Source organism: Haplochromis burtoni, unplaced genomic scaffold, assembly GCF_018398535.1.
Source record: "Haplochromis burtoni strain Fernald_Lab_line unplaced genomic scaffold, NCSU_Asbu1 Contig_876, whole genome shotgun sequence".
In the NCBI taxonomy this organism is placed as follows: Eukaryota; Metazoa; Chordata; class Actinopteri; order Cichliformes; family Cichlidae; genus Haplochromis; species Haplochromis burtoni.
In genome coordinates this window covers 31,275-43,952 of record NW_024583237.1, presented here as the reverse complement: position 1 = coordinate 43,952, position 12,678 = coordinate 31,275, and the positions used below count along the sequence as shown (strand labels likewise).

General features: G+C 37.5%; 1 protein-coding gene across 1 annotated transcript in view; it reads right to left on the bottom strand.

The window, feature by feature from the left end:
* Positions 1-11,006: 11,006 nt before the first annotated feature.
* Positions 11,007-12,678, bottom strand: part of LOC121812839 — a 29,897-nt gene continuing 28,225 nt past the window's right edge. Inside the window, exon 9 of the mRNA XM_042215940.1 lies at positions 11,007-11,222. Within this exon, the coding sequence (XP_042071874.1) occupies positions 11,007-11,222 (216 nt within the window). The remainder of the gene's footprint in view (positions 11,223-12,678) is intronic.

The window sequence follows — 12,678 nt, the reverse complement described above, 5'->3', positions numbered from 1 at the left end:
CAGGGGTCCACCTCCATCCTGTTCAGTTTTTCCTGAAGCATACAGGGCCGGATGGTATTAAAGGCACTGGAAAAATCAAGAAACAGGATCCTGACCGTGTCTTTTCCCTTGTCCAGGTGTGAGTGGGCTCTGTGTAGGAGGTACAAGATGGCATCTGCCTTGTACGCGAACTGTAGTGGGTCCTGGGCATGTTGTACCTGTGGTCGGAGGAGGTTGAGGAAGAGCCGCTCTAGAGTCTTCATAAGATGTTGCGTCAGTTCCACCAGTCGAGGGGGAGGAAGAGGAGGTTCGGGATGTCATAGTGTCAGTGTTATTTTAATCATTATTTGAAAAAGTAATTGGATTACAGCCCATCTCTGCTAAGGGTGGGCTCAGGGTTACTTGTTCCTGCCCTAACTATATGTTTTAGTGAAAAGGAAAGTTTTAAGCCCAATGTTAAAAGTAGAGATAGTGTCTGCCTCCCGTGTCTAAACTGGGAGCTGATTCCACAGAAGAACGTCCTCACAATTTTACAGGAGGCCAAGTTAATGTCATCCAGAGTAAACATCTGGATAGTGACTATTTTTTTAGGGGCAAGTACAATAACATCAATTTTATCTGAATTTAGAAGCATGCATTTAGAGGTCATCCAGGTCTTTATTTCTTTAAGACATTCCTGCAGTTTAACTGTGGTACATAGCCCAATAATAGAGATAGCTTGATCTTATTTAAGATTGAAGCATTAAAAATGGTATGACTTCTTTTAGCAGTCTTAAAGGAATATGATCTAATAGACACTGATCATTTAGAGGCAGTAATTACTGAAGTAAGCTCAGAAGCATCAATCAGAGAGGGTGATTCCAAATATCAGCAGTGTTGAAGGTAATTGTTTTAAGGAGAGTGTTTGACAGTTATACCTGGGAGCCAAGTACCCAGAGTCATATACAGTGAGGATGCAACACTATTAATGAGATAACTAATCTTTGTGTGTGTACTGTTTTTGCACATAGTACTGAAAAAAGTAATAGTGGAAGTATTATATCCTTAAATTTAATTACATAATTTTCTGAAATACATCTCATTTAAATATTTATAAGAAACAATAAGACAAATTTAAGGGAACACCATTTTAGGGAACACTTTCAAATTTCTATACCATAAGAACTACTGTAATTGAAATTGTGGGTGGGGTCTTTAATATTTTAGAGAAGTCAATTGAGTCTAATGATAGATTAAATGTCATGTTGAGGCTGTAATTAAAAACACCCACAATACTGGTAGAGCTGAGGATGCTATATTTGTCATTTGTTTTATGTGCAAATTGTTTTTTGGGGGGTCTGGGAGCAGACACTTTCTCAAAGAGGATGGGTTTGGGGGGGATAACAGGAGGAGAGAAGCTGCAGTTTTCAACTCATGTTTTAGGGAGTCCAAGTTATTTTTTGGACACCAATAAGACAGTCAGCACTTTAAGAAGAACATGTGACTAAACATGTCACCCCTGGTCAGAGTATGTTTATATACCACTACTGCATGCCATTTACTTTTTGTTCTCTCTCTATAACCTCCATTCACTCTTCTCTTTCCCTTCATCACACAAACCAACCATGGCAGATGTTGTTACTCCCTGAGCCTGGTTCTGCTGGCAGTTTGTTTATGTTGAAAGGGTGTTTTTCCTCACTGCTATACCTATGAGTACTTGCTCATAGGGGATCATTGATTGTTGGGGTTATCTGTCTAATATTTGCAATATACCTCAATACTATACATCTATACTGTTATTGTGAATTAGTTCTATAGAAATAACAATGAGCTGAAATTAAATGAATTTTTTTTAGCCGTCATAGTTTTTTCTCCTTCACTTGCATAAGTGACACATTTCATGTTTCCTTCTCTTTACATGTCAAGCATTTTGAAGTAGACTCTTCTGTAAAAGAAAAAGAAACTGTGAAGAAAAAAGAGGCCACTAATGTGAGGAGTTTTGTTCTTAATGTATTTCAATGTTCTTATTTTTTACATGCTTTATATTTTATCTTGTCCTTTGCTGCTTGGTTTAGTTTACAGGAGAGGTTACGCAAAGGCCTTTTATAAGACGTAGATATGGTTGGAAAGTGAATTACAGGACAAGGAAGGATTGATTGAAAACGTCACTGACTGCTGGTCAGAGACACACTGTGACCACTGTTTCTCTACATTGTTAAGATTCGTTGTCATGTTGTTTGTTTTTGTGTTTTCACTGCTGATAAAATGATAAAAGACTCCATAAAGGTTAATTTTTAGTTTAATTATTTTTTAATCTCATTTAAAAATAAATATTAAGAAGATATTACTTTGTTGTTGTATGATTTCTACTTAAATTATCTACATCCTTAAATGATATACTCGTCTGCTGTGAGTTGTAAATGTTATTTTATGTAGTGCACCAACAGCTCACCCTGCTGGAATAAACGGCACAAGTAATACATAAACTAAATATAAAACCATAAAGTGAAGAATTATTAATTCCATATTTGATATTCATCAAGTCAGCAAATTAAATTACATGAAATAAATGCTGCCTTCACTTTTTCAATATTAACAGATGTGATGAGCATTTAAATTTTTCAGAAACAGCTCTTTGCACATTCAAGTCCACAGTTACAGTAGTACTGCTGTAACTTTACAGCTGGACTTCATTTGTGATAGTTAAATGTGAAATGTCAAAAGTTTGACTTCAAATGAGAAAAAGAGGATTAACCTTCCTCTCGTGTTAGCTTTCTGTTATCATCTCTTATGTTAGCGGGTCGGTTTTGACCCGTGAATTAAATCAGCTATAAAATATACTAAAAACAATAAGTTATCATCCAATTTGTTTCTCATCTCTTGGTTACCTTGTTAGGCTTCCTTATCCATGAAAATGTTGGTTTTAATACTTTTGGCGTGGGCCTCTGGGTCTTTTTTTGTCACTATACCCCTCGATTTCAATAAAAAAAAATTGTAAAATTAACCTCAAGAGAATCATATTAATAAATAAAAGGTTTCTGTGTTACCTGAGTATTACTGAGGGGTAAAGGACACATCTCTTAAATAAATCTGTTTTATTGATTTTTTTCATTTTAAGATTAATAACTAAAATGACATCTATGGTGTTACGGGTCAATTTCGACCCATATACATTTACATCAAGAAAAGACAAAAAAGTTTGTTTTTTTCAGCAGTAGACCTTTAATGAATTTCATTTAAATACAGTATACAAACTTTAGGAGATTTTGAGAGAAGCACAAACTGGACTCCCTGTAGATATTTTTTACCACTATATTCTCCATTAACAGTTTAATAGATTTGCTATACATAAACTGAAAAAACTCTTTTGAGAAGTTTATTTACATATTGCTTTCACTCGTCACCATCACAACATCACTTTTGTTGTGATAGGCTGAGAATCATTGGTGAGTAAAAATGCTGATATGCTTACTGTTTTTAGCTGCTTATTTGGAATCCTCAGGAACAAAAATGAGTTTTTCTCTGGAGAAATGTCGCTAATATAAGATGAATATTTACACCAGTGTCACAATTAGCAATCATAGATAATGCTGTTAATGTTAATGCTGTAAAGCACTTGTGTCATCTTTGCATACGCATGCAAACTGACACAGATGTACACTCACCTCCCTCCCCATTCCAAACGCCACGCCGACGCTTGCTATATCATAACAGAGAAAACTGGTCATTCAGGATTCACTCTTTTACCTGACAGGTGTAAAGTCAGTAAATGCAGTAAGTGCCATTTTTTTCCGTCCACTATGATCACAGTGGTGCAGAAATTGCTGAATAACCTGAACTATATGTAGAAAACATTTAAACAGTCTGATCTCTGTAACATCTGACATATTATATTAACATGAAAACTTTCTCTCCTTCAGTTGTTATTTTAAGAGGATCACAAACAGCTGAAGTCATATGTGTTTGTGTAAGTTGTGATTGAATTGGAAAACAGAGTGATTCAGTCTTTCTGTTGCAGGTCTCCTGTAATCTTCATTGGATAGATGTTAACTGTCTCACTGCTGTTGAAGATCTAATTTTCTGTAAATGTTTAAAAACATTAGAATGATTTTTCATCCACAATCCACAGACAGATCTAATGCTGGAACTTTTCTGTTTCAGTTTCACTGAAGTTACATGGGGTTTGTAAACAAGATCCACTGAGAGCTTCCAGCTGAACAACAAATTAAATAGTGTGAGAGTTTTAAAACACATTTTAAAATCACCAAAAGTCAATAAAAAGAGAATAAAATTTGGGTAATGTGAGATTCCTTGCTCTAGTTTAACCCAGTATCACAGCAAAACGTGTAACAGACACACTGATCCACCCTGTCTATTTCATGATTTGTTGAGTGAAGTGTGAAACGGACCCTCATTCAGATGTTGCAGTAAGTTGCAGTAATCTGCAGTAACAGCAGAGAGAGATATTTTATTGAAATCTAACATGAAAATAATCACATGAAAGCTTTTAAACAGACATTACTAACTCATTTACTTGTAAACACATATTAGCTGAAGGAAACGGCTTCCAGGGCCTAATCCGTGGATCGGCTTCCTCCGAGGCGTGGGCGTCTATCAGCAGAGATTGTACCTTCACCTATCAGCAGAGATTGTCCCTTAGTCTGTAACACAGTCAAATATATTCTCAAGTAACATTCAAGCATGCCATTCAGCGTGTTAGTACGAGCTCGGGAGCAGCTTGGGAGAACAAGAAAACAGAGACTGCTTCAGATTGTCTTCCCAAAGCGACTCAACTTTATTCACAAGTACAACAGTTTATATAGAGGGTAAAATTCATGAGACAGCAGATTATCAGTTTAAACCAGTACAGACCAAGATAAGGGAGCGTCTTCCTGCCCTTGGGTGAAGAAGCACCCTTTGTATAGTTTATCAGTTCAGATACAATTGTGATTATCTCAGCGACATATTTTCAAGGCACGAAATAAAGAGTTCTTTCATTAGTGAATTCTGAAACAAACCATCTGGCCTTCAACAGGCGTCTCCTAAGAGATTTAGAAACTAATGTAGCTGAGGGAGTGATCTCTGTGGTATTTCAACCTTGTACCAGCCTGTGATTCTCACACATCAATTCTTGGGTCAAAGAGAAAAATAACTGAAACAAAGGGGCCTTATTGAATGACAGAGTTTTCCTGCATAATGTCACTATAAAACAATATCCAGTAAATGCTACCATGGTACTAAAATACCTAACATTAGCCATCAAGCTTTTCTGGTGATTAAGGACCCTGGAAGTACTTCATACCTTCCTTCCTCACTACTGTCTTCTTGGATTTAAATAATCATGATCACAGCTATAATAATATATCTGTATCTATAGATAACATAATGAAGATGAGTAAAGCTTTATCAATGATAAATTACACACCTGCTACTACCATACTAATACCTTAATAAGGCTTAATATGTTAAGTATGTTAAGCACTTTGGTACTCCACTGGTTTTTAAATGTGCTATATAAATAAAGTTTGTTGTTGTTGTGTTGTTGTAATAGTGAACATCATTATATAAGGACCCCTGGGAGTGTGAACACAGCAGAGCTGGGAAAGAAGGTTCAGCAGAGACTGTATGTCCTGAGAGTCCTCAGGAAAAATAGCATCCCTCACAAGCTGCTGGTGTCCTTCTATTTATGTTCTATCGAGAGCATCCTGTGCTATTGCTTCTGTGTCTGGTTTTCCAACTGCACAACAGAACAGAAGAAAACACTTCAGGGACTTTTAAAGATTGCCCAGGGGATGATCACCTGTTCTTTAGCCTCACTGGACAAACTGCACAGCTCTCGCCGCCTCAGGAATGCAGGAAATATCGTGAATGACTCCACACACCCTGCTCATGATCTGTTCCAACTGCTGTCAGGCATAGGATACAGGACGATCAAAAACAAATAGACAGAAAGTTTCTACCGTGTAGCTGTTAGGGTACTGAATGGCACGCTATCACCAGTTTAACCTGAGAAGTACACTGCAGTGGGTGACATCTTGTGCAATAAGATTTTATTTATATACTGAATGACTGTTCTCTACTTCTTTTTTATATTATTGTTTTGTATTTATATTTAAACTTTTCCCTATTGACACTGCAGGGACTGCACTTAATTTTGTTGTACTTGTTACAATAACAATAAAGATACTCTGATTCTGAAGTGCTACCAATCAACCTAACCCTTAGATGCATGACTGAACCCTACACTCTTCCATAAGTGAGTCAAACATGACACATTTTAAAATCAGTCTGCTTTTATGACACTTATTTTACATTTTGGTCCACACAAGAATCCTTTTGTCACAGTTGTACTGTAGCTGACTCGAGAGAAAAGGACTCAAATGCAGGACACAGATGGAGCACAAGGAACGTTTAAGTGACAAAGTTCATGTACAATACAAGTGTATGCAATGAAGCTATTCAACTGTGAACTGAGCAGTGAGTTCAAACTTGTGCCGTGAACAAAACCAAAACTATGGCAACCTGAGCTATGCAAACAACAAGTGAGATTTCAACTGTGGAAACTGCAGTTCTGTGATTTTGGGGCCAAAGGGAGAGACCGGATGGGGGGTCAGAGACACTGAAACAAGAGTAAACAAGTTCAGGTATGGTTCCAAGAGAATGCTGGTAGATATTGACTCTGAATTTTCCTTTAAGCTGCTTACTTGCCACAGGTGTATCAGTAGAGTGGAGAGGAGAGTGGTCTGGATGAGTGGTAAGAAATCCAAATCTCCTGATGTTGAGGCAGGGAGGCAGGCAGGTGCGTGGAGTGAGCAAAAACCATGACCATGAAGACTGTCGATAGCTCCAGCGCCCATCTGACACTTCCATCTCTTTGGTCAACCCTTCTGCTTTTTTTTTTTTCCTGTGGCCGAGTTGTGGCATTTATCATCATGCACCTTTCCATTGCTTCAGTGATTGGGTTTGCAGTTGCAGCAACATTCTAGTCAACTTCTCATGTGTGATGTGAAAAGCTCCTGTGAGAACTCATTGACGAAGACACATCGTGCACTGGTGACACTACTCTTGATTTGAGGGTGCTGACCCCTGAAAAAGGTGTAGGCATTAAGGGTGGCAATGTCAAGAATGTACCACAGCACCATGGGTCCACTCTGTGTTTGATACTTGCGGATGTAGGTACCAACCATCTGCTCCATGGTGTGTACACCTTCTTTGCCCTTGTGGTAGAATGTGATCACTCTTGTCTTTTTTTCCTTTCTGGTATTTTCATCAACCATTTTATTGTGACACATTATGCTCAGGAATACAACAGCTATGTGACATAGCTGACCATTGTAAAGTTTCCAATGAATCTAATTATGTCCCTACTATTGTAGGGACTCTGGTGTAGACTGAGGATCCTTCTCCAGGAGACGGCATAAAGGCACAACAAAAATAAAGTTATCTGTGGTGATGTTATGCCCTGTGTTTCTGAATCTACTGCACAACCTCTGGACAATATTTCCCCTTTGATAGTTCTGAACCTTTTCTCCTGGTTATATTCCCATATAAACCATTCCATCTATTGCATAGGAGATGTGTGCATCACAAAACCAGAAGATGGCATGTAGTGAAGCTAATGCGTACGTTTAATAAGATCTTTAGTCACTCATCTCTGCTTCCCAGGTGTTTGTGGCTAATCTAAGATTTATATCACTTCCACCTTCTGACACTGTAAAGCCGATTGTGAGATCACTACTCCAGTCATCTTTCTGCTGAACATACATCAATAAATCATGTTCAATTCCTTCTAACAATCTCTCCGTATTGCACTGTCAGCTCCCATTGCGTTTACTGAATTGACCATGTGTGCGTTACAAACCCAGAGGATCTTAAGGCCGTACTAGGGCTTGTCTGGCATGTACTGAAGAAACTTTCACTTCCCTCCCGATGGTGCAAGCTGTTTGTTTGCAGTGACACAATCACCGATGAATTGCTCTCTGAATGCTATCTGTTTATTGTTGCTGTGTAAAATAACTCTGTGAGACACTGTGGTCAACAAAATCCATAGTATTGACAGTCACAACTGACAAGAATTAAAGGTTCACATGAAATTTTATAGGAAATAAATGTGGGTCATTTTTAAACCACTTATAGAAGTTTAGGGTAGTAATACAAAAAGAGCAATTTTGTCAGATTTATAAAAGATAAGTCTAAAAATGTAAATGGCCTGATTTTAATAACATGCTTTTGAAGACTAGCTGAAATATGAAATAATAACAAATTTTCATTTGAAAGAATCCCTTATACATCTAAGAACTAATATATGGAGAGCTGTAATATGATATAATTAAGAAAAGAAAAACCCTCCACGGCATACAAAAAAGAAGAAGAATACTGTTAGGTTTTGTATTGTTGATTGTCATTTATGCTTAGAAATATTTAACCATATATGCTTAGAGGTGTATAATCATTGTGTAGTGATAGGATGTGTGATCTTTAGCAGGCTGCAAAGGCTTGGTGTGTATTCCACACTGGAATGCACACCTACATCCTAGGAGCATGAGAGAGGTCGTACCTTGTTTTATTGTTTTATGGTAGGATTAACGTAGCTACGTCTGTTCTAGTCTAAGTGCTTTTTGTTTAGATGAACTGTTGGATTTTCCAGACCAGCAGGTTAAGGGAAGTCGTTTATGGGGTCACACTCTGACCCCACACACACACACAACACGTATTCTTTGTTCACATGTATACCTATGTAAGATGTTATATGTTAATGACCCTATGCATATTCATGTAACCACAATAAAAGGAGTGCTATGGGGAACCTGGCTGAGAGTCTGATGGAGGTCAAGTGGTGGAACGACACTTGGCTCCAGGCAGGTCTCCCTCATGCATGAGTAACATGAAGAACTTTGCCTACTTGGTGTTCAATGCTTTTGCTGTGTAATTATATTGTCTTCAACGTTCCAGCGGATAGGTTCAAGCTACAAACCTATCAAATACTATGGAGGAAATTTATATCAGTGTTAAAGTGGGAACCCAAAGACTCGAATGGAAATACAGAAAGTTTCCACCGAGGTGCAAAACACTGGTTACACTCAAGAACAGGATGGCCAGATTAGGTTAAAAAATATGCACAGTTTTCGAAATAAAATATTTTCAGACAGATGAAACCAAGATGAACTTGCACCACAATCATGAGGCAAAATTATAGTTAAAGATCAGATAATAACTTAAGATGCATGCAGGATTATCTGCCAACCATGATGGGGGCAATGGTATGGTTTAGGTGTAGCATGAAACTGCATCTCTAGTATTTATTGACAATGTGACTGCAAATAGAACATACAAGTTTCTTGAAAACAAAGAAATGAGATAAGAAAGGCTGAGCTAGTCAAGCCATCAGAGCATGCTTTCAGTTATTACACACAAAAGTGAAGGCATAAGAGACCCACAAACAAGCAGCAGTTGAAGGTGGCTGCAGTAAAGGCCTAGCAGAGCATGTCAACCACAGGAGGAACCACAGCTTTTCCCCTACCCGTTCTGATCTTGATCATATTCATGTCCTTGCATGTTTTGCTTCTTAAGCTTTACCAAAATAAATACTTTGTGTTTTATACACCAGTCTTGAGTCAAACTCAAGTGGGTTTTTTTACATTTATTTTTAAGACTTTTACTCTGGCCTACAAGATGCTTATTCAAATACTTACGGTTTTCATTGTTATTATTGTATTAATCTGTGTATAAAATTATTATGCACATAATTAGGACTTTAATACACTTAATTGACATAAAGATCTAAAGAGTACTTTAATTATTAATGACGTTATCTTGTTAATTGATTAAGTGATTCAACAAAAACTGTATTAGTCATTTACTGACGGCAGAATTCACATCAATCAGACACAAAATTGAAAACCACTGAGAGGTGAATCATTTTGTTCCAGTGTCATTTTCTGCTACAATGCCTCAGGTCCTGTAGTAAATTTCTTGAACACATAACTTTCGTAGTTGCTTAACAGATAGTAGGCCACATAATTAAGACATTTGTTTGCAAAATATTGTGTGTCTGCTTTCTCACAGCACCTACAAACAGTGTCAGAACCCCACTGACCAACTTCCCCTATGTACTCTAATGTTCCCTTTTTACTCTGTCAGCAGTTCATCAGTGAAGTGAATCAGCAAAAAGCAGGCACTTTATCACTTTGAGTGGTTCGGTCAGAATGAAAACTATACAGTAACACTGCAGTAAATACAATTAAGCAGCAGACAGCTGATTGTTGATACCTGAGCTTAAGAGTTCCAAACAATAATTATCTTCTCTTGCGAATTCTTTAGTTACTGTGTTATGATATAACGCCACGAGATTTAAATCCCCTTTGTCTAATGGAATTAAGACTGAATAACTGACAGCTTGGTGAAATGTTTACTGTATGTTTAGTAGATTTTTAACATGTGCAGGTAATACCATGACTGCCAAATCCTGTTCATCTAAAAAAAAAATTTGCAAAACTGCAGATTTAGACAAATTTACAGAGCAACTGGACAGTTTTGAAACACTTATGGCCAACGATAAAGTTCGTACTTCCCCTGTAATTAGATGGAATTACAGTGCATTTCATTTGCAATTTTCATTTGCAATTACAGAAAATAAGGAAATTATTGAACTGTAAGTAATGTTAAGTACTGCGTAAGTCATTTTAATTCTTAAGTAATTTTCTGATAGTGTAGGGGAAAATGAACAATTATTACTCATCTTATAAGCATCTTGTCAGAGTACTTCTAAAAATGCAGTTAACTTGATCTGTTATGTGCTATTTGCAAAATATATGCAGCTTATTCTGTGTTGACCTGCTGTGTCTGTGTAAACTGGTGGACTGCACAAGTGTACTTCATTTTGTCAGTTGGGGAGGTTTGTCTTGAAAGGAAGGGAGGCTTAGCAGTTATTTCAGATGTTTACACTCAATATTTATTCAGATTTAATGGAAAGATAGATGTCTCATTAATGTTTTATTTTGGCCATGTTCTAGTGGTTGCTGACAGATCTTTGATGCTGAGGCATCTTCTCATCCTCTTCCCTCATCTTTCCTGGGTTGGGTTTGAGACTTGGAGCCCAGTGTTGGGTCCATCTGATCCTCCCCCATGAACAGCACCTGCTCCTCTGTATTATCATTCTTGCCCTTCTGTTCATGGCCTGGCACCTTGGTCTCATCTTCTTTGCCCTTGGGCTCCTTGCTGGTCAGCCGAGTTGAGGTCCTGCTGGGCAGGACAAAAGACAAAATCTAAAGGTAATAGTAGCTTGAAAAACGAATTAATATCAGAGCACCAAATGTGATTGTTTGAATCAGTACAGGGTCATTTTCCTCCTCAGGCTCAGCTGAGGCTAATGCATCAGGTGAGGAAAAAACTGTCACATGTATAAATTTAATTTCTGTTCATATGATCTAATTATAATATAATAAGATACATCATTACTCATCTATAATTGACTGAGACAGGACTCTTCCAGACACTCTAAACCAAGGCACAATGTACATTTCAATTCCTTTAATTTTAAATATGTTTATATTGTCTATCCTGTAAAATAGTCAGATGTCTATTCATATTAATGTACAGAATTCACCTGCTTGCTGCTACTACTGCACATTCACCCAGTGTATATACTATATGTAGATATATATAATGTTCTTCCTCTACACCCCCCCCCCCCCCCCCCAATTTTTGCACATGTCGAGGAGCGTGTCAGGCTACATTTCACTGTGTGTTATACTTGTATAACTATGCATGTGACAAATAAAGAACCTTGAACCTTGAACCTTGAATATACCAAGGAACTTGTTGATTTTAGTCAAATACATGTAATTTCAAATATTCTCAAGCATTTTTCACTTGTTTTCACTTGTTGAATTAAATTATTGTTTCTACACATTATTGTTGCAATTACACTTTTTGTACACACTTTACATTGTGGAGGTAAACATTACCATGTTTTCAGAGGCGGATGATGTCCTTCGACATCTGTTGGACAGTGCTCAGGGTATTTTATGAGTGTGTTGTGACCAGTGCCATCCTCTATGCTGGTGCATGCTCGGGCAGCAGGTTAAGAGTTGCAGATGCCAAAGGACTCAATAAACTGATCTGCAATGCCAGTAATGTTGTGGGGACGGAGCTGGAGCTCCCTTAGGGTGGTGTCTGAGAGGCGGATGTTATCAAAAATAAGGACAGTGCTGGATAATAACTTCCACCCACTCCATGACACGCTGGCTAGTCACAGGAGCACTGCAGTGAGAGACTGAGATTACAAAAAAGGACCACTGAAGAAAAGAAATCATTCCTGCCTGTTACATCTCCCTGTACAACTCCCCCATCTAACACACTGTACACACTCCAATAGTTACACCCTTTTGCACATGCTTTACAGTAAAATAACAAATGACAAAGTTTCGCAGGTTAGAGTAAAATGTCCATCATATATACTTCACCTCTGTAATATTCTTGAAAGTTATAATTGAGCGATTTGTACTGAAATGTTCTGAAATGTTTAAACTTTGTAATATATTGTATAAATCTACTGTAATCCACATCATTTCCTTTGGGATTATTAAAGTATCCCAAGTCTGATTATCTAAAACTAAAAAAGACAAAGAATGGTAAATGGCCTGTATTTATATATTGCTTTACTAGTCCCTAAGGACCCCAAAGCGCTTTACATATCCAGTCATCCACCCATTCACACAC